The sequence below is a fragment of the Sparus aurata genome, chromosome 5, assembly GCF_900880675.1.
Source record: "Sparus aurata chromosome 5, fSpaAur1.1, whole genome shotgun sequence".
Lineage (NCBI taxonomy): Eukaryota > Metazoa > Chordata > Actinopteri > Spariformes > Sparidae > Sparus > Sparus aurata.
In genome coordinates this window covers 34,009,908-34,035,870 of record NC_044191.1, presented here as the reverse complement: position 1 = coordinate 34,035,870, position 25,963 = coordinate 34,009,908, and the positions used below count along the sequence as shown (strand labels likewise).

The following is a 25,963-nucleotide window of genomic DNA, read 5'->3' as shown; positions in this document are numbered from 1 at the left end:
GGCTGCAAAATGTGTCATTACTTTGGTTTATGACGACATTCCCGTTAGCTGTATATTGTGTTAGCAAGTATGCTGTACTTCGGTGTAAACATTATAGTAGTCCATCATCACCGTACAGTTTTATCAAGTACAGAATCACAGATGACAAGACAAAGAAATAAAGCATTCACATCCCAAATGATGGTCTTTTTGAGAGTCTAACTTGTCCTACAAATAAAAATATAAGACATGCCTCATCAGTGGCTCATCAGTGGCATCCACAGACTTTTTGAAGGGCAGGGGCGAAAAGAAGGGCACTTTAGCGCATGTTTTGGCTTCCAAGAGGGCACTTTAGCGCGCGTTTTGGCTCCCAAGAAGGCACTTTAGCGCGCATTTTGGCTCCCAAGAGGGCACTTTAGCATGTGTTTTGGCTTCCATGAGGGCACTTTAGCGTGTGTTTTGCTCCCAAGAGGGCAGTTTATCATGTTTTAACCAGCCAAGAGGGCAGTTTAGTGTGTTCTGCCAACCAATAGGGTACTTTGGCACGCTTTTTTGGCTCCCAAGAATGCACTTTAGCGCACGTTTTGGCTCCCAGGAGGGCACTTTATTGCGCGTTTTTCAACAATTGGGCCCCCCCCCTTGTGCACATCACTGTGCCTCATCAAGATAAGTAGTGACTGTGTCATAAGCTTAGAAATGAAGGGAGTGAAAGAGGTTAGTAGCCGTAAACAAACATGGTCGACTGAGCGCTGGTTTCTTTGTACTGTACTTCTGTCCAAACCCAGTAAAAATAATCAGCTTGTGCCAAGAAACTTTAGAATAAATCCAAAAGAAATATAGATCCTCGCTGATCAGATCAGGTCCGTCACCGCTCCTCTCTCCAACGTCAGAAATCCAATTTTTAACCCACGGCTTGTTTTCCCGAGCAGCATCCTGCAGCTTCCTATCCTTCATCACTTTTTCCGCGGTGCCATATTATATTGACCTGCTGCTGCGGCATATTGAGGGATTTTCTATCGGGGATTTGGTGTCAACCATATTCTGAAACAACTTCCTGCCTGGAGCTCTCTGCCGAGTCCTAGTTTGCCCGTTATTGAACCAGTCGTGGGCGAGAGGAGAGAGAGAGACAGACAGTCAGACAGACAGATGGAAAGGAGCTTTCCTCTTTGCTGACTTTGTACCATTCAGTAGTGTGTCGGAGGTCCACTGGCATGTTTTCATTGACGCGACCCTCTGAGCAGCGACGGCCTTTTCTGACTTCATTCATTCCAGCTGACAACTAATCCAGGTAGGTTTTCTTTTCTTGTCTGTTTCACTGCACCATCGACTCCTCTGTCTGTCTGTCTGCCTGATATTCCACTGATGCATGTTGGGTACGCAGCTTCATATATCTTCTATATCTTCATCTGTAAATAAGGAAAGCGCTGTACACTCACCTATTGAGTCAGGACATGAGGGAATGTGTGAAGTGTTTGAAGTTTGCAGCCACTTTGTCGGGTTTGGTGTTAAAACATGATAGACACGTTCATCTTCCTGTACAACATCTCCTTTGCTTTATTTATGCAAAAATATACTTCATACGTCACCGTCCTCTTTCGGGGGGAAACAAAGCGTATTAAACAAGCTTTTAAAAACTCCCTGAGAAGTCGATGACACGTACAGTAATTCCTTTAAACTTAGTGAAGCGCTAATGAGCTCCATTTAACTTGATAACCTCCCTCTCACTGCACGCACACGAACGCACACACATGATCTAATAGCTGCACAGAAATGACACTTAAAGTTTTAAGTAGCTGCTTCAAAACAGTGAAGTTCTGGTGCATATGTCTCGACACAGAACAGATTATAGCTTCACTTGTGTGACCGTCTTCTTCCCCTCAGTTTGTGAGTTAATGCTTGTTAAGTGACTTGTACAAAAAAATACAAATGTCTAAAGTGTTAATGTTCACGTTCGAATTAAATGTTCCTCGTTTTTTATTTACTCTTAGTCCAAATACCTGCAAATACGACAGCACCAATTACCATTTACACTCTGTGTTAAGTGCTAATAAACATGTTAGCATGCTAAACTAAAGTGTAAACTTTCTACTTGCCGATCATCAGCGGAAGTAAAGATATTGTGCTAAAATATCACTTTGGTACAAGTGAGAGTCACACATAAAGTTCTTAAGTTAAAAGTAACTAGTAACTAAAGTAATCACATAAATGTAGTGGAGTAAAAAGTACAATATTAGCCTCCAAAATGTGGTGAAGGAGTATAAAGCACAGTACACACAATACTTGAGTAGAAGCATTTTTGTGTTGTTGGTTTTTTTGGTTTTATGACCGAATATTTGCGATATGACATCTCCATTAGCTAATGAGCTAATGCTAGCATGCTAAACTAAGGTGTCCACATTACACAGTATAACAGATATTTGTCAGTGAAGTGAAATAACATCAGGATCTTCTGTAGATCTTCTTTTCTCTGTGAGTGTCAAACGTGTTGAATAATCCTCCCGGACTGTCACAGAGACGTTTTATCACTCGACAGGCTGACCTGGTTTTTTCAGTGCACGTTTGTGCCTGTTGCTGTTTGCCAAAGACTCACATCCACAGTTGCATGCACACTGACAGAGCGCACGAACACATTACCCCCGTGTGCACGTGCGCTTGTTTATGTGTGAGCGTATGGAGGTTTTGGAGGCAGGAGGGAGCCCATCGATCGGGCCGTGAGGGGGGCGCAGCCTGCAGCTCTCGCTCCAGCTGCCCACTGGGTGTGAAGGACACTGATGTGACAGCGCTAATTACAGAGGCAGGAAGCCAGCGCTACAAACATTCACAGCGGCAGCTCAACTGGGCTCTGCTGGGCTAAACCCATCCTCCCAACAGCCACTTTACACTGCTCATCCCTCTCGAGTGGACTGGGGAGATCATATCCACACAGAGCGAAGTGGAAAGAATCATGGATGCAGCGAAACAGAAATTAGAAAGCTCACAGAAACTCTGAATACTTAATCAGTATTTTAATAATTTAGGATTTGAGCTGCGTTACATTATTAAACAAATACACACTGGATCTGATTACATTTCATGGTGTTGGACATTTCTTTTAACCATACATTATTAAGAATACAAAAATCAATTTCAATCTAAATCTAAACCTTCATTCTGCAGCTACCTTAAAGCAACATTATGTAGTATGTAGTAAAACACGACTGTCGCAAATACAGATCCCAGAAGCAACTTAATGCTAACTGCAGAGAAAATGTGGCACCTCACAGCGTTACATCGCAAACATTCATGTCTTTCTGAAGCATTTTTTTGTTCGCTGTATGACAAAGTTTGCACAAAAGCTTCACACAACTAGCAGCTGACACTCGGCTGTAACACGCTACCAGCTGCTGAAACAGAATGCGCTAGCTGATGAACATAAACTAGCGAGTTCACAACACAACAACAACACAAGAGACAGAACTAATATTGATGATTCAACAGCAACAAATTAAAGGTAATGTAAGATTTATTCTCTTGCTCGCTCACTGTCTCTGAGCCTCTTCTTCGTGTCCGTAGATGTTGAGGCTGCTGAGCACAACCAAACCTCGACCTCCAAAGCTACAGTGACATCATCATTAACACCAACGCTCCCCGGTGGTGGTGCTCTCAGGAAACGTATATTTTCTCTGTTAAATATGATCCAGTTTCACCAAGATGAAGTTACAACGCACAGAAACAAGTGACAGGAGGGCGGAGAGGCTGTGACAGAGACACCGTTCACCTTTATAACAAATCAGTGTACCGTTGAAATGATTTCACAGCTGTGAGGTATAAAAGTTTACTGTTTTTAATTTAGTAACAAACCAGGAACAACAACCTGACTGTAAAGCAACCTCTTAATGGTTCAACAGTTTATACTCATTTATTTTATTTAAATCTGCATCCACAGATGCAAACTAATATACTAATACTAATATATGCTGTTTGGTACCGAGCAGGTGTGCAGCAGGTTTATTACAGCTTGTTTTACAATAACAGCTGTCCGATGAACACGTCACACCTGTGTAACAGTGAGGGAATATTTAAAGATAACAACACAACTTTAGGTTCACCCATATTGTTATCCTTCTGTTTATTTATAGTAGCAACAACCTCACGTTGTTCTTTAGTCTGGAGGATTATTCGAGGTTGTGGCTCAGTTTAACGGAGGTGATGTGACAGACGTCTTCACAACAGGCTTGATGTCGGAGCAGGAGAGCACAGGTATAACTCATCACATTAACAATGGATGCATTCCGTTGGGTGGCCGTGGCTCAGGTGGCGGAGCGGATTGAACGCTAATCAGTAAGATAGCGGTTCGATCCCCGGCTGATCCAGAATGTCAGCTGAGAAATATCACGGGGGCACTTTGGATAGAAAGCAACGTATTGCCCCTGATTGACTTCTTGCATCTTGACATCAGTGTGTGAATGTGTGTGAACGAGTGAAGTCGTCCAATTTTGCAGCAAACAACTATAAAATCTTGAAAAAAGGCAGCAGAACATTTTAGGATGACCGATACGCAGCGAGGACAGTTCATTCACGTCTCTGACTGAGACACTAAATGGAAAACTGGACCACCATTAACACAACTTACACTTTTATCTGCCGGCTTAAAAACATTAAAACGTTATTTATTATGCCATTACGGAAAGTAAGTGCAGTGTGAAAGAGGGTCGCTCCTTCTGCTTTTACAGCTGCATATTTTTCAGTCCAGTTTTCAGGGAATTCTTTTATTTCTGATGAAAGAATAAAACAACTGCACCAAAAAGCAGACGGACGGCTGGAAAAAGAACAACTAAACGAAATAATAACTTTCAAAGAGCACATGTCATATTGATTGATTTAGATAATTTAGCCTACTGCTGCTAACTTAACATCCCCGTGTGTTGGATTCGATCCGTCCTACTTCTGGTCGATATATCTGCGGACATGTTGCGATGACTTTATTCACAGAAAAGTTGAAAGTTACCTCGTGTCTTCTGCTAACTTCAGCAGATCCACTTCCCATCGACACGTGGCCGAAATTCAAATTTCTACAAACCTGCATCGACGGCGCTGCAGATAAAAGACAGTGAATGAACGTATATGATCTCTAACCTAGAACAGGGTGGCCCCTAAACACCGCTGGTGGACGCTCGATGTGTGAATCGGCTCCACGTGCGATAAGTTATCTTCGCATTTGTTTTTAATTAAGCACATTTCCATCGACTCGGCCTCGCTTTTTTAATTATTTTCCCATCGATCCGCGCTGTAACCCAACATGCAGGTCAGTGAACAGGCTGCAGGCTCGTATCAGAAACACACAGCGACCACACACACACACACACACACGTGCACTGAAACACACACATGCACTGAAACACACACATGCACACACATTTACAGACTTAACTTAATCGGATCTGATGTGTGTTTTTCTCTCCGACTGTTTGAAATGATGTGCTGCCTCTGTTCCTCTTCAGGATGGAGCATGGAGACAGAGGGATGGGCGTCTCTCACCTTCGCTATGAGGAGGAGGAGGGTGAGTGTGTGTGTGTGTGTGTGTGTGTGAGTGTGTGCGTGCTTCATGTCTATGGTAAATCTATCACAGAGCCCTCTGATAATACACAGGAAATTAAGTCATTACACTCGTCCTGATGTCTCTGAATACAATCGTGCAAACAGCCGATAATTCACACCAACTTAAAGTTTCTAATTTGTCTCTTTGTTGCTAATTTGTTCTGAGAGTTTGTGTGGGTGGTGCTGTTAATCGACTGCAAATTAGCAAGGAAGATTGTTTGTGTGTGTGTGTGTGTGTGTGTGTGTGACTGTGTGTGTGTGTGTGTGTGTTGTCACACTGAGCTGCAGGTTCACAGGCGCCGTTCTTCTTCCAGACGTTCGATATTGGTTTGCGTCTCCCTTTTGTTTAGTTATTCCATGTGGAGTTTTGAGTGTAATTAGCTTTTAAAGTGACAACTTAATTGCCAGCAGACGATCCAAAAAACTCACATTGTGACGGCTGCTGTTGCAAAACGAGGGGGATTATACAAGCCATACGCTGAAAAAAGCTGCAGGACTGAGTGATTCTGGATGGACTTGATTCAGTTTAAACACGATTCTCCCAGAGACTGTTGTTAACAAGCAAACATGAGGTGAAACATTGTTTGTTCAGAGTTTGTTACAGTGGTTTGACAATATTCACATGAGGGGATTAATAATGGAACTCAATAGACGATCAGTCAGTCAACGATTTTGGGGGCTTTCCGTTAAACCTTCATCTTAGAAACCTAGAAACGTCCGTATCTGTCCCCAGACCATCAGTCCATCTACATCGGCGTCCCGGTGCCTCGAGGATATCGACGCAAGCGCAGGCGAAGGCGCTCAAGTCGCGAGGCGTCCGACATGGAGAGGGACAGCAGACGCTACAGCCACCACAGACACCACGAGCACGAGCAGGACCGCTACAGAGACATCGATATAGAGGAAGGACTCATGGATTCAACCGAGCAGGGTCTCCAAGACATCAACCGCACAGGTAAGTTCTATAACCTGAGGCCTGGTCAGTTTTCCCTCCTGGATCCGCCCCCTTTCATCTGAAGAGTTAAAAGGATATTCCGGTGTAAATTTAATCCATGGTCTAAATCCCCTTGAAACTGTGTTAGACTCCCTCTCGAGAGATCAAGTTAGCAGACCGCTAATTTACGGAGTTTTATCAACCTCAGAAACGACCGCACGACAACAATACACTGCAGTAAATGGATCCAAATATAAACCGCCACCAAAAAGCCACAAATAATGCTCAGAACAGCACCAAACTTCAGCAACAGTACAAATAGGGTCTCAGCACATAGTCCGGGGCATCTAACCTCCGCTAGCTTAGCTGGATTTCTATTGGGAAGCTAAAAACAGAGTTCAACTCTCCTCCATCAGCTTCCGGGTCGGGGAAGTCCCGACGCGACGATTACCGAGTGCGGTTAGAAATGCCCAATTCCGTTCTTTTCCCTGTCCGCTCTCGATAATAACTTATAAACTGGCAGGTAAGACACATATGAACTTTGATTGCTTTTCCATGGAGTCATAATCATACATTTTCATCCATGAGCCGCGGAACTCTACTGCACTCGGTAATCGACTCGTCGGGACTTCCCGTCAACAGGAAGCTGCTGCAGAAGAGTGGTAAATTTAGTCAGCTTTTCAGTAGAAATCCAGCTAAGCTAGCGGAGGTTAGATGCCCCGGACTATGTGCTGAGACCCTATTTGTACTGTTGCTGAAGTTTGGGGCTGTTCTGAGCATTATTTGTGGCTTTTTGGTGGCGGTTTATATTTGGATCCATTTCCTGCAGTGTATTGTTGTCGTGCGGTCGTTTCTGAGGTTGATAAAACTCCGTAAATTAGCGGTCTGCTAACTTGATCTCTCGAGAGGGAGTCTAACACAGTTTCACGGTGATTTAGACCATTGATTAAACTTACACCAGAATATCCCTTTAATGAGGATCTATTCCTGGCCGAGAGCCATCCTCCATCCAAGTTTCGTGGAAATCTGCTGCGTAGTTTTCATGTAACCCCACTGACAAACCAACCGACCTAAAACCAACAAGCGGAAACGGTTGACAACATAACCTCCAGGGTGGAAGAGCAATGTGTTACCGCAGAATAAAGGAAAATGTTCGGCTTTGTTGGGGTTAAAAGAAATGAAAATGATGGAGGTGACAGTTCTTAAGAAATCCCTTTCTCTCCGCCTGCTTCTATTATTAAGAGGAAACTAAAAAAAGCCTCTAATAAAACTTCTGCCTCTTGCTGAGAGCGCTGTGCTGTGATTATGGAGGAAGTATGGCTGCAATCTTTGACAAATAACCCCAGTGAAGTCTGGTGCAGAGAGCTGGCACAGACGTGCAACACACTGCGTCATGTATTACTATACTGTTGCATTTTCCCACCTTGTGCGTTTGATTTGATTTTGCTTCCTTCAGGCAGTGTGAGCAGCGAACAGCAGGAGTCTGAAACACTGAGAGTTTGTAGCTTCTGTTACAGCTCGCAGTAATGAGTCGCCTGGCAAAGCACTGCTGCTGCTTTGGCTGGGAAAGTTGTCCTGTCTCGCTTAAATCGATGTGTTGCAACGCAGCAGAGGTGTATTACGACGTCTGGACAGTCTGCACCCCTAAACACGGTCTTTTAGAGCGGGTGGGCCTCAGAACGCGACTATAAATAATGCATGCAGTGCCGTTATCTGTCGGAGGATTACAGCAGGGGCAAAAAACAATGTACGAATCAACAACGGGGGAGAAAATCCGACCCACTGAGAGAACGTCTAGAACTTTTGGGAAAGTAGACGCTGATGTTCCTTATTCTGAGGGAAAGCAACAACCTGCTGAGCAACAACATCCGAAAGACGCACAATGGAGACGTCTTCTCAACATTAACTAACGACTGAAGTGACGTCGTTACAGGGTTCAAATCAAGTTCTTACAATGACATTTCAGAAGTCTAAAGACGTTTTTATAACAGCCAAAGTTTAGCTACAAGACGGATTCAAACCCTGAGCATCAACCTCAAGAGAACGCATTTTACCAGGTGAGCTATTCATCAGCTAATTAACCATGTTAGCTTACCAGATGAAGGTTGGATGACCAAAACATGGTATTTTATAAAGCGAACGAATAGTTGTCCTGGTAAAGTACATGCCTCCTACAGGCTGCTGATGCTGACGCTGTGCTCGTAGTTTTTGCTCCATGAATTGAAATTTGGCCGTCATAAAAACTCTGATTTTGAACCCCGTGAGGACGTCACGCGGACATCAGTTGCGGGCGTTGTTTGGTCTAAAAAGGACGTCACAAAATCTTCCATTCTGTCTCTCTACTGGAAGTCTTTCAACGCTGGATTTTACAATCTAATTTCAGACATTTTTTCAACTTCAACAGACGTCTAGAAGGTTTTAATGACATCCAAAGTTTAGCTCCAGGACAGATTCAAACCCTGAGCATTTAACCTTTAATAGCAGGCGAGCTATTCATCAGCTTTTATACCATGTTAGCTTACCTGATGAAGGTTGGATGACCAAAACATGGTATTTTATAAAGCGAACGAATAGTTGTCCTGGTAAAGTACATGCCTCCTACAGGCTGCTGATGCTGACGCTGTGCTCGTAGTTTTTGCTCCACGAATTGAAATTTGGTCGTCATAAAAACTCTGATTTTGAACCCCATGAGGACGTCACGCAGACATCAGTTGTGGACGTTGTTTGGTCTAAAAAGGACGTCACAAAATCTTCCATTCTGTCTCTCTACTGGAAGTCTTTCAACGTTGGATTTTACAATCTAATTTCAGACATTTTTTCAACTTCAACAGACGTCTAGAAGGTTTTAATGACGTCCAAAGTTTAGCTCCAGGACGGATTCAAACCCTGAGCATTTAACCTTTAATAGCAGGTGAGCTATTCATCAGCTTTTATACCATGTTAGCTTACCTGATGAAGGTTGGATGACCAAAACATGGTATTTTATAAAGCTAACGAATAGTTGTCCTGGTAAAGTACATGCCTCCTACAGGCTGCTGAGGCTGACGCTGTGCTCGTAGCTTTTGCTCCATGAATTGCAATTTGGCCGTCAAAAAAACTTTGATTTTGAACCACAAGGAGTTCTTTAGATGCCTCTAACTGAAGCTGAATAGAATTATAAAATTACATTGTAAAAACTTTGATTTTGAACCCTGTGAGGATGTCATGCGGACATCAGTTGTGGACGTTGTTTGGTCTAAAAAGGACGTCACTAAATCTTCCATTCTGGCTCTCTATTGGAAGTCTTTTCAACGTTTTCAAAGATGTTAACTTGACTTCTATTGGATGTGTTGGCTCGGTGGGAACTAAGTTGTGTTCTTGTCTCTTTAGCAGCAACTAAATATATCAGTTCCTCTACTTCTTCTGGCTTTCTCCCACAATCAGAAGCTGAAACACACATTTTTTTCTAATAATTCAATTAAAGGGGAAGCAACTCATTTAAAATAATGTATTTTCTGTCTATAAATCAGAGTCATTCTTACTCTCACTCTCCCCCTGCAGTAGCTCAACACTCCTCCCAGATTAAGAGCCACTTTTCTCCATCAAACATTGTTTAAAAGCTCCTGAATGTTTTTCTTCTTTTTTACACCATCGATTTCACCAGCGCCGCTCATTCAGCAAAACTAACTTCTAAGTGGAATCCACCGTTAGTCGCTGTCAATAAAGAGCTTCAACACAGTCGACTCGACTCGTGTCCAGTAATTACCGTGCAGCTGAGTCTATACGTTAGCAGCACTGACAGCTCATTACCCTGCAGCACCACTCATGAATATGGGAGGTTGGGGGGGCAATTTAGCCTCTATGCACCAGTGAATTGGATTGTAAGTACAGCGTGCTCATGATTGAATACCTATAATCAGGTAGGACTGTGTGATCAGGATGTAGGTATCAATACTGCGATCATTACTGCTGGTGCCGTATAGGAAGTATACATGGCGTGACATTCAACAGCCTGCAGCTGGTTTTTAAACAGGCTGTAAGTGGATAACATTCAGGAGTGACGGGTCAGTTTGACTTAAAGGGTTAATTAACTCACCTGAAAATGAAAAACAGAACAGCTAAAGCTAAAAGCGTTAGCGTGCCTGTCCAAACTGGTTGCAGGAGCTTGAACGTAGCTCATAAATATCATCTTCAAATCAATTCTTGATCTCGAGGCTTCCACATATTTGGATAATAAGCTGTACTGAGCAATCTTGTGTTGTTTCTATCATTCTATACTTGTTTTGGAGAATACTGTGAAGCTCCAGAAATGTTTTGTGGACTTCGAACCCTCACCTGACTCTCCATCAGCGTTCGGGACATCCTGTATTTCTTATAGCGAACGTGAACGCCACAACTAAACCTGTTATTCATCATCTCCTTTCCTTTAAGTGTCTCCAGCGGCCGAGCGGCTACGTTATATCCTGAACGAAGAGGACGACATGCCCACGCCGACGCTCTTCACCGAGATGGACACTCTGCAGCGAGAAGGAGACGAGCTGGAGTGGAAGGAGTCTGCCAGGTGGAGGCCGCGCTCACCGACACACAATCAGTCTGCTCTTATATATCTTTGTCCAGTTAATTACCTGCGTCAGCTTTATATTCCACAGCCCACTCGACACGTCTGGCTGATATAAATGCAGAATTAACCCTCCAACTAAAAAAGAACTGAAGTGGAAATAGTTTCCAGACTGTTGAACGATGAAAAACAAGAGATTTACACGTTTTCTGCTGCTGGAAAAATTCTTTTCTGTTATTCTGTGAGCAGACTGAGGTCTCTGCTTCAAATTCATATATTTCAGCTCAGACCGCCGACGTCTACGAGCCGCGTGTCCCACCAGCCGAGCTCGAGGCTCAAAGACATCCCTCTGGTTGTGTATTCCTGACCTGTTCCTCTCTCTGTTTTGCCTTCAGGTGGGTGAAGTTTGAAGAGAAGGTGGAGGAGGGAGGAGAGAGATGGAGTAAACCGCACGTGTCCACGCTGTCGCTGCACAGTCTGTTTGAGCTCAGGACGTGTCTGCAGACGGGAACGGTGCTTCTGGACCTGGAGGGCTACTCGCTGCCTCAGATCGTCGGTGAGCCACTGTGCACTAATGTTAGCCTGCAGCGTTAGCCAGCAAACCAAACTCCTCCCTTGTTTAGTGGCGTATTTCACAGGAAGCTGTTTGCCAGAAGTTTAGCTCCCTTAAAAACCCCAAAGTGCAATATCTCTGTGAGCGTCACTCCACATTGGAAGCACTTTCTGAATTGGTTCCAATGAGTTAATTTGCTGTGACGCTCTTTCTTGATTGTCTGTCTAGAAAATGACAGAACAAAGATCATAAACAAGCGTTTTTACAGCTTAAACGCCCAAAACTTTAAACAATTATTTTATCTATTTCTTCTGAAATTTGAGTCTAGAGTCCAACGCCTCAGAATCAGCTTGTTTATGAATCATTGTGCACCCAACAACATCACAAACACCTCATATTTCATATATTTTACATTATAACATGTGTATTACTGAGTTCCCAACACTAAAGAGCACCTTCTCTTTCTGTCGTAGCATTACTTTACCTCGTTACCGTACAAGATTACTGCCATTAACTCCTTATTATTAGTCTTTTATGTTTACTTTCAAAACATAAAGTCGAGCAGAAAGTCTAAAAAGTTTGTAGTGCGTATTTTTTTTGCAATTTAAATGCAGTAAAAGCAGTTTTGTTGAGGTACGTGACAGGTAGCAGCTGCTCAGCTCGACACAACCTCGCGTACACATCAGGAAGTCGTCGTGTGTCGCCTGCAAAGAAGCTGGACGGAAACAAAAGATTAATTAAATTGCAAAACTTTAGTACCTCATGCAGACTTCTCCGATCCCTCCAAACATTATCTGCACACAGCTTCATTTCCTTCATAAATTCACCTCTTCCCATTTCTTTCCCGTTAACCTACCTACATTCCTGCATCAGGTGAATGTTTCATACTGTGAAATACTTCATGTACAGCCTGCGTTCGCCCTCCATGTTGTTGCAAACAGCGACACGACTGCCAGTTTATGCTTCTCCCACTTTTCCCTCCATACTGCTCAGCACATGCCAAAATGGAAGCTGCACACGCGTGTTCGTATAGAGCGCTCAATACGTCAATTAAACAGTCGATAGAACAGAATCGATGGCGGCGGTTCTCAGCTCTGTATGGCACATTGCAGTTTGGATGTACATGAACACACACTGATGCTGCTGGTTCACATCTTACTTCAGCTTTTTCCACAAGAGTTTAGAGGAGTAGTTTCAGTTTGGATGTTAGTTGAGGGTGTCTGTTCAGATCCTGTCGTCTATGTAATGTCTCACATCCTGTCGAATATCCTCACGTGACGTATGAATGTCCTTTTCCAGACGACATCATCGAGAGACAGATAGAGGAGGGCATGATATCTCCAGAGCTGCGGGACAAGATCAGCTTCGTCCTGCTGAGGAAACATCGACACCAGACCAAGAAGCCGATCCACCGCTCGCTAGCCGACATCGGCAAATCCGGCTCTTCTGCCAGTGAGAGTCCACCGAGACATTATAGGACCGATATTTCCTCCTGGATGAGACTTTACTGACCTACAACAGCCTTTCTTTCATTGTTTACTCTAAATCTAGGATTAATGATGCTCTATGCACTGTAGAAAGCATTTATCGTGACATGCCATCACATGGAAATACACTCCGGGTCGGCTCTGATCCCACATATCATTTCATGGCCTGTGAGAAATTCATTCTGCAGTTTATTTGACTGACTTGGTAGATGAGTGAAGTCAACAAGGCTCATATCCTCCGCAGGGGATGTATTAATGTTTGATGAGTTAATTACCGCTGTAGCATTTCCTCATCTCATCCGGGCCGGGGTGCACACAGCTAGATAAATCACAGAGCGTCACCTCCGACTCTGTTTCTGTTTGTGTCTGTTTACGTTTGCCTCCCGCTTCTTTTCTCAGCAGGTCGGAACGTCGGGCCGAGAGGTCCGCCGGGTCCGGGGCCGGCGCCCAACTACAACCGATCCACAGAGGACCTCCGGATGAAACAGCAGCCTGCGCCCAACTATGGCCGCCTGCGTGAGTCTAACTGTGTCATTTTAGTTTCATTGTTTGCGTGTTTCCCATCTTCTTTTCTTCACCAGGCTGATTTCTCTACACCTGTCCTCCATCCCCCTCGTCAGCCTTTTCCTCCTTCCAGAGTTATATTTCCCTCACCTGTGTTTCTCCGCCTCAGTCCAGCTGCATCTCATCCCCCACGTTCTGACCAATCTCAGAACCATCATGAGTCTTGTAGTGATAATAAGGTCCATTCATTAACCCTGTTTGGTTTCATTCACCCATCAACGACCGATTCCTTTAAATGCAGCAAACAAACAAACACAGGCAGAATAATCTGAATTAGCTTCCCGTCAGTTCCTTCCAACAACCGGATGCTGAAGTCCAGCTGAGTGTCTTCAGCTCATCGGTTCAGGTGCCAGTTCAGAACCAGTTCCCACTTCTGAACCACTTCTTTGCATTTCAGCAGCCAAAGAACTGAATCCCAGCCGGGAAATCTGGTCCCAGAGCAGCACCGACACCGCCTACATCAGAGTCTGAGGGTGGTGTTATCGTGACTGAGGGAAAACTACGACTGCGTATAACCGTCGTTTTTAAAAACCAGAGTGATTATAGTCTGTTCTGACTTCATCCACGGGAAAATAAGAATAACATTTTCACTATTTTCACTCGTCCCTGTTTAACCCTCATCACTACAGTCTTAAAAACCCCTGAAACAGAATTTAAATACTAATATAGATGCAGAGACCTCGATCACTGCGACGTGATTTTTAGATATTTAGTATAAAAATAATGTAAATCGTTGGTTGTAGTCAGGAACGAACCTCCGTCTTATCAGAGGTGAATGGAAACGACTGCCTAAAATTTACAGTTCGTAGTTGTTTACTCAAAGACAAGTATCAGCCGTCACAAACAAGACTGAGATGTTAAAGTCTACAACATTTGGAAAGTTCTCCCTCCCTGTCAGAGAAAGACAACTCACAAAACAACAAAAAGTCCATAGTTTCCGTCTGAGAGCTTCCTATGAGTAACGGCAGCAGTCCAAAGACGAATCTCTACATTTAGTCATACTGCATCACCTTCTGTGTATTTATTCCAACTGTATGTCTTCATTTGTTTCAATGATGTCTCAGTTGTGAGTTTGTTTCACAGTTAACACCAAATGTTCTTGTTGTGTTGCGCTGCAGGTCACGCTCAGAGTCGGAGTATGAACGATATCGCGGACACTCCGAGCACAGACCAGGTGATTCATCTCACTCCTCCTCTGCACGTCTCTTTGCACACTCTGTCGTTAAAACAAACCCTGAAATCAACATTTCCTCAAAGCGAGTGCGTTTTATATATTTGAGTTGAGCTTTCCATCACTGGTGAGATTACCTCCCGCGCGTCTCAGCGAGGGTTTGTGTTGTGTTGTACTGAATTAATGTTTTTCGGTGGGGCGGCGAGTGCGTCATCAATCTTTTCATTACGATTGCGAAGCGAAGGTGACAGCTCGTGATAGAGGAAGCGTGCGAGCACATAACTCACTCACCGTGTTGTGGCCGAGGCAATAATGCAGCTTAAACCCGGTGACACGCGCTCGAAACCGCGCTGCCGCCGCTCGGATTAGGCTGCTGGGATTTGAAAACAGACAGGTCAGGGATTAAGTGTCATTCACAGCGATGACGAATGTGCAAACAATAATGAGCGAGTGTTTGTTTGGGGAGCGAGCGACGTGGACTCTGAACTTTTTGTTTGTTAGTTAAACTGCGAGGACGAGTTCGCGGTCGCCCAGTTCCAAGTACCCCGGTTATGAGCTGGTCGGCTGGATGTTCAGATTGTATTTGCAGGCCTACAGTAGGTCACATGTGACAATGGACAAGTGATAGTTTGTCACTGCGTGTGTGTGTGTGTGTGTGTGTGTGTGTCTGGATCAATATTGAGCTGGCGCTGTGATAAACCAGGCCTCTCGTGGTCCGGGCCGCGTGCTCGGGCCCTCACATGTATCCACACAGATCGGCGCTGCGGGTTGATTGGCGCGGCCGCTCTGTTATCGAGTGTTATTGTGCTGCCGTCCAGTTTCCTGCCACACCTTTACACGCAATCAGACAGGTCGGGTTAGCTCGCCGGCCCTCTTACTTAACGTCGTGGAAACAAAAACACACAAGGTTGTTTTGCTGATTCGGAGGGGAAAGTTTAATGATCTCTGTCGGGAGATGGAGGTACGAACGTGTGTGAGGCTGCAACAAATTATTTCCTCGATCGATCAATATGTCTTTCCCCATAAAATGTCAGTTAATAGTGAAAAATTCTCATTATAACGTCGGAGCGCTCGAGGTAACGAGTTCTGACTTCGGTACGTTTGATTTACAAACACATTAAACACGGAAATTGAATTATAAATGTCTGTTTTACCTAAAAAGTTTGTGATTAAATGCCATAAAAACATGAACAGAAACTTTGAATTTTGTTGGAAATGCCTCACCCCTTTTTTTTTTTTATTTCCCTGCCCTCCACTTTTCTACAGCTAAAGAATAAATTCATGAAGAAGATCCCCAGAGATGCGGAGGCGTCCAACGTCTTGGTGGGTGAAGTGGATTTCCTCAACAAACCCTTCGTCGCCTTCGTCCGCCTCGCTCAAGCCACGACGCTGGGAGGTCTGACCGAGGTGCCCGTTCCCACCAGGTGAAAAACAAAAATCAGCGAGGTCTTCCTGCTCCTTCAAACAAAAAATACCCCTCGCCATCGAAATCACATGACCTCACATGTTGTCTCATCTACCACGCAGATTCCTGTTTATTCTCTTGGGACCTCAAGGAAAGGCCAAGTCCTATAACGAGATCGGTCGAGCCATCGCGACGCTAATGGTGGACGACGTAAGTGTCCTTCGTTACACGCCGATAACGACAGCGTGCGTGGCGTGCGGTTTATCCCGCTGACCCACTGGGATCCTCCACTGCTGTGTTTTAATTACATCTGGAAGTGAGGCTGATTGTGAAGCATCAGCTGGGAGCAGCAGGATTGCCGTCGGGATAATAAGTCACCCATGGTTTTGCTAACGGGCGTGTTATTCTGAATCCTCAGCGTCACTTCTAGTTGTTTTAATTGCCTCCAGCGTCACTGAGCGTAAAGACAACGGTGTTATTTTAATAGCAGTGGCGAGCAGCGAAGAAATAATAGGTTGTTTTTTTGATATTCAACTCCAGGCAGAAGCCACAATCATGCATAAAAATACCATATTCACCTGTTGGTAAGGAAGCTCCATGATAATGTGGCAATTTACCAGGAGATGAGTCTTTTCCTGCCAGAGGAAGGTCGGACTCAAGGGCACATTTTCATAATTTGAAACCTGTTATTTCTGTTTTTACGTAAGATCACAAAGCTGCATCAGCTGCTTGACATCAGGGACGGCAGTGAAACATCTCGGTAGCTGTCGCCATGGTGCTCAGGCTGAAGGCTGATGTCTTTGTCCCCCGCTTCAACTGTATATCACAAATTACAGCCTAATTAGATGACAGTCTGACAAAACAGCCTCGCCCACTCACCCGTCATCGTCTCTCTGCTGCCGTCTCAACGGGACTCGGCGTTCGATTAGGTTCTGACAGCAGCAGAACAGCCGATCCAAATCATAACGTTTGAATTTACACAAAAGCTGATTGAATATTTCAAACAACACATCCGTCCTGCTCGCTACGAGGCCTCGGAGTCGCTCAGTGTCGCACGCAGTTTTAGAAACGCTTCATTTCAAACGTTTACTAAATCTACTCGCGGATTTCTGGTGGTCTACAGAACCGATCTTTGAGAGAGAGGAGGCTGATCTCAGGCCAGTAGCAAATAACAATCCCTTTGCTCATGTTGTTAGCATGCTGTGCTAACAAATATGGAAACCTTAAACAGTCAAACATTTTATTTCCTCCATTTTCTCTTGACAAGTCGGGATAATTACTTCAAACTCATGAACATGTTGAAATAGAAATACAGATACAGATGATCACTGGCGTTCTGTTGGTACCAGTGATGTTCTGGGCGGTTTTGATGACCCGCTGTAGAGCGTGTACGTGTGTTAGCATGTTTGCTAATGTCGTGCAACACTTAAAATGTGATCAGCAGAGGCGCGAGGCTGATACCGTAACAAGATGAGTTCCTTTGGAGGACTTTCCAACGTTTAAGTTTAATATTTTTTAGCTTTGCCTGCTAGAGGAGAGAAGTCGGTGGAGAAAGAGAGAGATACATATGATGCAGGGTGACTTTATGAGCTGGAAACATTCATTCATTTCACAGCTTTACACTGGAAATCTATAGGAATATCATGAAAGACTGGTTCTGGATGCTCTCTGGTGCTCCCTTCACTTCTGTTCCTGCCCACAGACGTGTTGTTTTAATGAAATCATTCAACATACAGTAAGGACTCGCTGTGTTTAGCTGCTAGCGTAGCATCAGGCTCCAACACATCCAGTCAAACAGTTTGTGTGGGAGGGAGAGAATCAATGAAGGTACAACAGGCGACCACGCTGGGAATAATGTTTCTGCCTCCGCTCCGGTTGCAGAAGCCTCGCTCTGATCTTTTACTCCGTCATGTTTTTCCTTCAGTTTACAGAACCTGCGGTGAAGGATGACCGTTTATAAAACTAGAACTGGACCAATGCCCGAGTCACTGCCAATTAGAATCAACCCTTTGATTTATTTTCTTTCTGCATCATGCTCCCGTGCACTTGACTCTCGGTGCTTCCAGGGCACGATTAGCTTGTTTTTTAAATGTAACCCAACTGGGGTCAAACACGTCGATGAAGCCTCCTCAATTTTACACTTAACAAGCCACCACGGACCTTCAGAAAGCATCAGAAATCCAAGACGAGTCCTTGCTATCAGAGCAGCAGCACTCACCGTAATAAACTGTGTGAATGTGCTCTAATCCTCTCCCTTTATCTCTCCCAGCTCTTCAGCGACGTGGCCTACAAGGCCAGAGATCGGGAGGACCTCATCGCCGGCATAGATGAGTTTTTGGATGAGGTGATCGTGCTTCCACCTGGAGAATGGGACCCCAAAATCCGCATTGAGCCGCCGAAGAAAGTCCCGTCGGCTGACAAAAGGTTGGAGTCTCGCCGTCGACCTCGGACGGGTTCATTAAGCTCCTCTTTGTCCGGGGAACAATGAGCTGTAACGACTGTGTGAAGCTAGAGGTCCGGTGTGGTGGATTTAGGAAGATTTAGGGGCAGAAATAGTAAGAAAATATGTAATAATGTTCATCACACTCAGAATGAAACCGTCGGGAGGATGACCTCATCATAAAATTTTAATTTTAAACGCCAACAGAGGACTAATCGTCTCCGTCACTCGTTTATCAATCTGCAGGTTTCACAGCATCACAGAGAGACAGAAGCAGCGTTGTTAAGATCTGATCTGAGATCAGCAGTGACACAAAAGGGGCTCGACCTCGTTTTGCCAGAATGTGACGAGTATTTAAGCTTCTTCTGAAAAATGATCTTCTGTAACAGCTCCTCGAAGAATCTTTTATTCCCTCTACGATTCGACTTTTAAATTCTCTGTCGATGTTTCTTATTTATTTTTAATTTATTAGTGATGATCAAAAATATTCAACATCTTCTGCTCTCCTTTAATTCCACTGTCCTTGACATAATTTATTTTACTCGTATTTTATTTATTGCTCATCTATTTCCGTGTCTACGTGTTACTGCATGTTTAAGTTTGTGAATCAGAATCATCTTGTTTCTACAGCAGCCCAGAAGGACCAAAATGAGTTTTCACAATGATTTGGACGCTTAATAGTTTCCTGAGTGAAACCCTGAGGTTCGACGTTTAGCTGAAGCTTTGCAGCGTTGAAAAGCAAATGAATCTTTCCCCCTGTTTGCGTCTCTTCTGCAGGAAGTCGGTGTTTTCCTTAAACGAGCTGGGGCAGATGAACGGAACGGCCGGAGGAAAAGGAGCCCTGGATCAGGACGAGGAGATGCCGGAGCAACACGAGCTGGGAGAGGAGCTGGCCTTCACTGGACGGTACGGCAAAAACTGTCCAGAGCTTTGGTTAAACTTAATCTGACTCAAACATACGGAGAGAGACTTTGGAAAACGAGTTTGGCAAATTCACCTCCCCAAAAAGCTGCAGATGCTCTCTGACGAGCTGAGAACACAAAGGTTAATCCGGACAAACTGACGCCTAAAGTGAAGTTATAACCAAATGTTGCCCTGCAATCAAAGTTAGTAAAGTCTATTTCACTCTCACAGAGTTAAAACACGATGCAAGTGTGAAACTGACGCTCTTGGACGGAGGATGATCCGTCCTTCAAACACCAATGCTTTGAGTTTTTGACGAGTTAAAAATGAGACTCAGGACCTTTTAAAACTTTTAAAAATAGAGATTTGAAGGTTACAAACACTGACCGCTGCTGCCTACGTGTGTCCAGATCTTTAAATCCTTGTGAAAGTGTTCGGTCCACTCGTGGAGGAATGAGGTCCGCTGACGCCGCTCTGTCCGTCCTTAACAGGTTCTGTGGCGGTTTGTTCCTGGACATAAAGCGGAAGCTGCCGTGGCTACCGAGCGATTTCTACGAGGGTTTCCACATTCAGTCCATCTCGGCCGTGCTCTTCATCTACCTGGGATGCATCACCAACGCCATCACCTTCGGCGGCCTGCTGGGAGACGCGACCGACAACTACCAGGTACAACAGAGACCCAAACTCAAACACTCAAGAACTCGTGGCAGCTCATTCCTTCAGCTCCACTGCTCTCTTCTGATCACACACAGAGCCGTTCATCTCTATAATAACCTAATCAATTGATTACACGTCGCCTTTCATGCGCTCCCTTTGATGAGGTCGTCTGCAGTAATGAGTAATGGAGGACGACAGGCTCGTGTGACGATCTGCAGGGAGACGTTTCAGCTCGTTCCGCTGAGCAAAAACATGCAAAAGACGTCGATTCAACATCTTTGACCATCGTATTTATTGTGCGGTAAAATGCAGCGAGACATCTGAGATGTCTGCAGGTCACAGTCACGTCACACGGCCATGCAGGTCAACATAACCTGATTATCAACGCAGGCACGTCGCAGCAGTAGATTAAAATCAACTTGTGTCAGCCCGGGAACATCAAGTGTAATTTGCGTGTCATATTTATCAGGTTAGACGAGATGTATTTACCTTTGCGCAGCCGGTTTTGTCGTCCCAGTGAAACCGTTTTCCTGTTTTTCGTTTGTTTATCCTGATACCAGTAATGTCTGCTTCAGCTTGTCAGTCTTGGACTACAAAACTTTGGTGGTGTCAGACAGAGACTGGCTTCATGAATCAGTCTCAGGGTTTTACTGCACTCGGAGTATTTGTGGGTCCTTGTGGTTCTACAGATCAGAATATATTTTCTGATCTGAGTTGTTTTCTCTTCGGTGTTTATGACTCGACATCTGGTGGAATAAAACATTTTGCCAGGATCATATTTCTACACGGTTACATTATTCTTTTTCTTTTTTACTGTGTGGAACAAAATGATAAAAACCCTTTGTGGGTAGAACCGAGCACATTTATTTTATTTATTTATTTATTTATTTTACCCCAGAAGAGAAAAATGTCAGCGTTTTTTTGGATTTGTTTTCTTTCTGATGATCAGTTTCAAAGTTCCTCTTTTTTTTCCTGTAGTGAAAACATGTGGGGGAAAAATAGAGATTATTTTATATGTAAAACAAATGAAAAAGAATTTCCGAAGAATATTATTCTGTCGTCGTGTGTGGGAGGAAAAAAACGATGTTTTTTTCATGTGTGGAATCGGGCAAATTAATTTAATTTATTTCTTATTTTATCTCAGGAGAATTTTAGTTTTCTCCTGGATGGAACCGAGTGTTTAAAAAAAGCTGGAAAAAAATTAATAAATTCTACTGATTCTTTTTGTTTTTTCACATTTTCACAAATTAAGCAACCTCGAAAGATCATCCTGAAAAATAAAAACAACATTTCTGTCAGTTTTCAAGTCATAAACACACGAGAGAAACTAATCATCAGGGAAAAAAGGTCTGATTTGTCCCTCCGGGCTTCTGTAGGTCTCCTCCACTTTATTTGTGCATCAGTAACTTTGCACAACATACACAAACATTTACAAACTCGACTTCACCTCACACTCGTTCACTCGACCTTCAGATTCTCTACACGCTCCGTCTTTGTCGTATCTTCATCCCTCTCTTCCTCTCGCCTCGTCTGAAGTTTGATCGTCATGGCGGCTGTAGTTTTTCTTCCTCCTCAACATGTTTCTGTGTTTTCTCCTCCGACAGGGTGTGATGGAGAGTTTCCTGGGCACGGCTCTGGCCGGTTCCGTGTTCTGCCTCTTCAGCGGGCAGCCCCTCATCATCCTCAGCTCCACCGGACCCATCCTCATCTTTGAAAAGCTCCTGTTTGAATTCAGCAAGTGAGCGTCTCCATCTCGCAAATGTGACACTGTGGACACCATCTTTAATGTCAATCAGAGGATTATAGAGAAAAACACATCTGACTCTCCTGCTCTGCTGTGGTTAACTCCTCTTCACTGAACTCTAGTTGAGATTGATGAGATCTGATTTTAAATGCTTCTCATGTCGCAGCTCTCAAGAGTCGATGCTCCCTTCAGGCTGCAGTTTAAAGCTCCTGATGGTGTGAGAAGAACAAAAAAGGGTTGATTTCACAGTGCCGACTTCTTCATCCAGATAAAAGTCTAACCAGGTTTCTGATATTTGATCTGAGGCCCGTTAAAAGACGAATGAAGACAATGAAATAGCGTTTATTCGTCTGTTGTGTGATGAAACTCTTTACTCTCATTTTAATCGTCGGGGATCAAACTTCTGAAATCTTCTAACCTCGTCTGTTTCTCCATTTCATGCATCTGCTTCCCCGATGCATTCATGACGCTCCCCTCTCCTCTCTCTGTCCCACAGGAACAACGGGATAGATTACATGGAGCTGCGTCTGTGGATCGGGATGCACTCCTGCCTGCAGTGCTTCATCCTGGTGGCCACGGACGCCAGCTACATCATCAAGTACATGACGCGCTTCACCGAGGAGGGCTTCTCCAGCCTCATCTCCTTCATCTTCATCTCCGACGCCATCAAGAAGATGGTGGGCTCCTTCAAGTATTACCCCATCAACACCGACTTCAAGCCCGACTACGTGACCGCCTACAAGTGCGAGTGCCTGGCCCCAGACCCGAGTGAGTTCACCCCTTGGCTCAGGGAGGTACAGGGGGGGGAGGACCCGGGAGGAAAGGCTCAGTAGACTGACTCCTCAAGCATCTATGATGTTTATGTCATTAGGGTAGCAAGTAGGATGAATATCTAACATCATCGGCATCCTACGTGTCAATTTGAGGCATAAGTTGGAAAATATTGATCCATAATTTGAGGCAGAAACATCAGTTTTGTCATTTGAGACCTGAAAAATCGTTGTTAATACAAAACCCCATGTTTCTGTGACAGTTTGTCAGACGTGACGTACCGTTACGCAACAAAAATCACCACGTCGCAGCGATGTTACGTCCTGATATCAAAGTTTGCACACAACTCAGAACAATAACGGCGAGCTACGTGAGATAATAACACTGACCGTTTTGTTTTAATATCTGTAAAAGTAAAAAACCAACCAGTCTCGAATATAGTCTCTTATTCTGTTTAAATCTTTGCATTTGCGTCTTTTGCATTTACTTGAGGACAAGACGAGTGATAGTGGTGGACACGGCTGATATTAGCACATTCCAGAATAGGGCTGGGTATCACCAGGTACCTCGCGATACGATACTATCACAATATTTTGCCCACGATAACGATAATATCACGATACAGCGATTCTGCGATAATCGATATATTGCAAGAAATTTCATCCACGATACATCACGACATCTGTGTCAATGAAGAAATTCAGAATTTATTGACTGCACTGAATCCATTTCACAGGAATTACAAAACATTGTCAATCAATTTCACATGAATGACAGCCAAGTAAACAAAGAGTATATTACACAGTGACTCTTCTTAACACACACACTGACTACAACTATCATTAAATATGGATATGTGTGGGTTTCGGAGCTGCTTAAACCATTTTTTAAATGTTATTTGGTTGTCTACCTATGTTTGAATAAAGATAAAGTTGTCCTCCGAAGAGGGGTGGTGGTGGGCCAAAATGTTTAAATTTTTAAATATCGATATTTGGCGCCAGTGTATCGATAACGTACCTCAAGACAAAATATCGCGATATATCGTGGTATCGATATTTTGGCACACCCCTATTTCAGAACATAGTTTTTCCCGCTGGCAGCATGTTTAACTTCATTTTTACTCTTTCAAATGTGACGTTCAGTACGAATCGTCATCACACTTCATTTTTCAAACTCCCGCGTGTTAACTGATCAGTTTTTGAGTCTTGACGAGTGACTTTGTAGTAATAACCCGTGCAGACATTGATTTCTGTAACTGATTTGTCTCTTGTTTGTTTTTGCCATGCACAAACAATATGGCTGCCGTCTCTTTGCAAGTAAGTAACCTCTACTTCTGTCCGTCTGTGAGAGAGTCCACGTCCGGCAGATCGTATTCTCATCATGTTTTCTTTACTTCCCTTCTGTTTTCCTCCTCACACTCTCCTTTTTTTTTCGTTTTCTGTCTCGTTACCTCCCCCCCGTCTCTCTCTCGAACAGTGGCTGCAATGATCTTCAATGGTTTAGTTCCAATGCCAGATAACAGCTCTAGTGTCTCTGGGGTAAGTGCTTGTTTTCATTCCAGTCTTGCCTTGTCGATTGCTGAATGTTTTTGTAGAGTCAAGATGAAGATGAAACCCAAACTAACGACGTTTTAAATACCGACTCTTGTCTGACGAAGAAGTTGCTTTGCTTTCCTCTTTCTCTCCTTTGTTCATCGTCGTCCATCCCGTCATCATCGTCCTCTCTCTCACTCTCCTCCGTGGATTTTTTTCTTCTAACTTCACATCCGTGCTGACGATTTTTTTTCCTCCGTGTCTTCCGTCAAAACACTTCACTCTTCCTCTCTCCTGTCTGTCTCGCCCCCTAACACTGCCACCCACCATCCCAGTTGAATGTGACAGGTCTGGACTGGAGCCAGCTGAGCAAGAAGGAGTGTCTGAAGTACGGAGGCTCTCTGGTGGGAAAGTCCTGCAAGTACGTCCCCGATCTGGCCCTCATGTCCTTCATCCTCTTCTTCGGCACGTACTCCATGACCGTCTCCCTCAAGAAGTTCAAGTTCAGCCGCTACTTCCCCACCAAGGTGACGGATGTTTTTATTTTGCTGATCCTTTTTCTGTCTCCGGACACGAGGATGATGGATGTCTGGACTCGAGTGAAGCCAGACACAGCTTAGATGTTTAAGTCCTGCTTTCAGTCTGGCAACAAAAAATGTGTTTTTTTCTCATTGAAAATGTTTTTTGTGTCTCAGTTGAGGAAACTCATCAGCGACTTCTCCATCTTCATGTCCATCATGACCTTCGTTGGGCTCGATATGCTGATGGGACTCAAAACGCCCAAACTCATCGTCCCCACAGAGTTTAAGGTACGGCAGGTTTTCATTTACTTCTTTTCATTTCTATTTTGTTTGTATCTTGCTTTGCCAGACCGGATCAACTACAAATTAAAGGAGCAGTGTCACATTTTTGGACACTTTTTGCGACACTGCCTGCAAAACATGTGTACCATTTATATCAAAGATGATCGGCTGACACTTAAGATTCTCCAGTTCTGAGCCAGACGGTTGCTGTGTCTCAATTCAGGGTCTGCATCCTCTGAAGGACTCGGCCTTCAGAGAGACCTTGTTGACCTCGTCAGCCGTTGTTAAATGTGACGGTCTAGTCTTTAGAGCATTTCCTGGTTGTGTCACCAGATATTTTACCCTTGTGTCACGATTTCTGCCACCCAGGCAAAATTGACGATCTACGTCACGCGATGTCGCCATTTTCTCTCTTTCTTTCTTCTTTTTTCGGGAGCGCAAAGACTCTTAGGATATGTGAGGCCACGAAGGATCGTAGCGGTGCATCCTCCAAAAACAGGGAAAGGAAGGAGCATCTGGAGGAGCCTTCGCGTGGCGTTGTGACGTAATTGGCCTTCAAATGCTCCTCTGAAGGATGCGGACCCTGAATTGAGACACAGCAAGAGAGAAAATGGAAAAACGCCACTTTCGCGGGCCTGGGTGGCAGAAATCGTGACATAAGGGTAAAACATCTGGTGACGCAACCAGGAAATGCTCCAAAGGCTAGACCGTCACATTTAACAACAGCTGACGAGGTTAACAAGGTCTCTCTGAAGGACTCAAAGTCCAGGTCCTTCAAAGGATGCAGACCCTGAACTGGGACACAGCAAATTCCTCACTGATGTCTCCATCCAATTAAGATGGCAACAGCGAAGATAACGATTGCGTCAGGGAGGCTATTTTGCAAGACCGTCATCTAATTAGGCT

General features: G+C 44.2%; 1 protein-coding gene across 3 annotated transcripts in view; it reads left to right on the top strand.

The window, feature by feature from the left end:
* Positions 1–1,136: 1,136 nt before the first annotated feature.
* Positions 1,137–25,963, top strand: part of slc4a5a (solute carrier family 4 member 5a) — a 32,318-nt gene continuing 7,491 nt past the window's right edge. The window contains exons 1-18 of one of the 3 annotated variants that reach the window (XM_030415745.1): positions 1,137–1,267; positions 5,460–5,518; positions 6,290–6,511; positions 10,901–11,030; positions 11,423–11,583; positions 12,880–13,032; positions 13,470–13,583; positions 14,750–14,805; positions 16,069–16,226; positions 16,330–16,417; positions 18,477–18,631; positions 19,425–19,553; positions 20,042–20,216; positions 21,812–21,945; positions 22,448–22,719; positions 24,226–24,260; positions 24,590–24,781; positions 24,950–25,063. In XM_030415745.1, coding sequence (XP_030271605.1) covers positions 5,461–5,518; positions 6,290–6,511; positions 10,901–11,030; positions 11,423–11,583; positions 12,880–13,032; positions 13,470–13,583; positions 14,750–14,805; positions 16,069–16,226; positions 16,330–16,417; positions 18,477–18,631; positions 19,425–19,553; positions 20,042–20,216; positions 21,812–21,945; positions 22,448–22,719; positions 24,226–24,260; positions 24,590–24,781; positions 24,950–25,063 — 2,346 coding nt within the window. In that variant the 5' untranslated portion in view covers positions 1,137–1,267; position 5,460. Of the gene's footprint in view, positions 1,268–5,459; positions 5,519–6,289; positions 6,512–10,900; positions 11,031–11,422; positions 11,584–12,879; positions 13,033–13,466; positions 13,584–14,749; positions 14,806–16,068; positions 16,227–16,329; positions 16,418–18,476; positions 18,632–19,424; positions 19,554–20,041; positions 20,217–21,811; positions 21,946–22,447; positions 22,720–24,225; positions 24,261–24,589; positions 24,782–24,949; positions 25,064–25,963 lie in introns of all 3 variants that reach the window. The other 2 variants (XM_030415744.1, XM_030415746.1) reach the window with 2 other exon arrangements.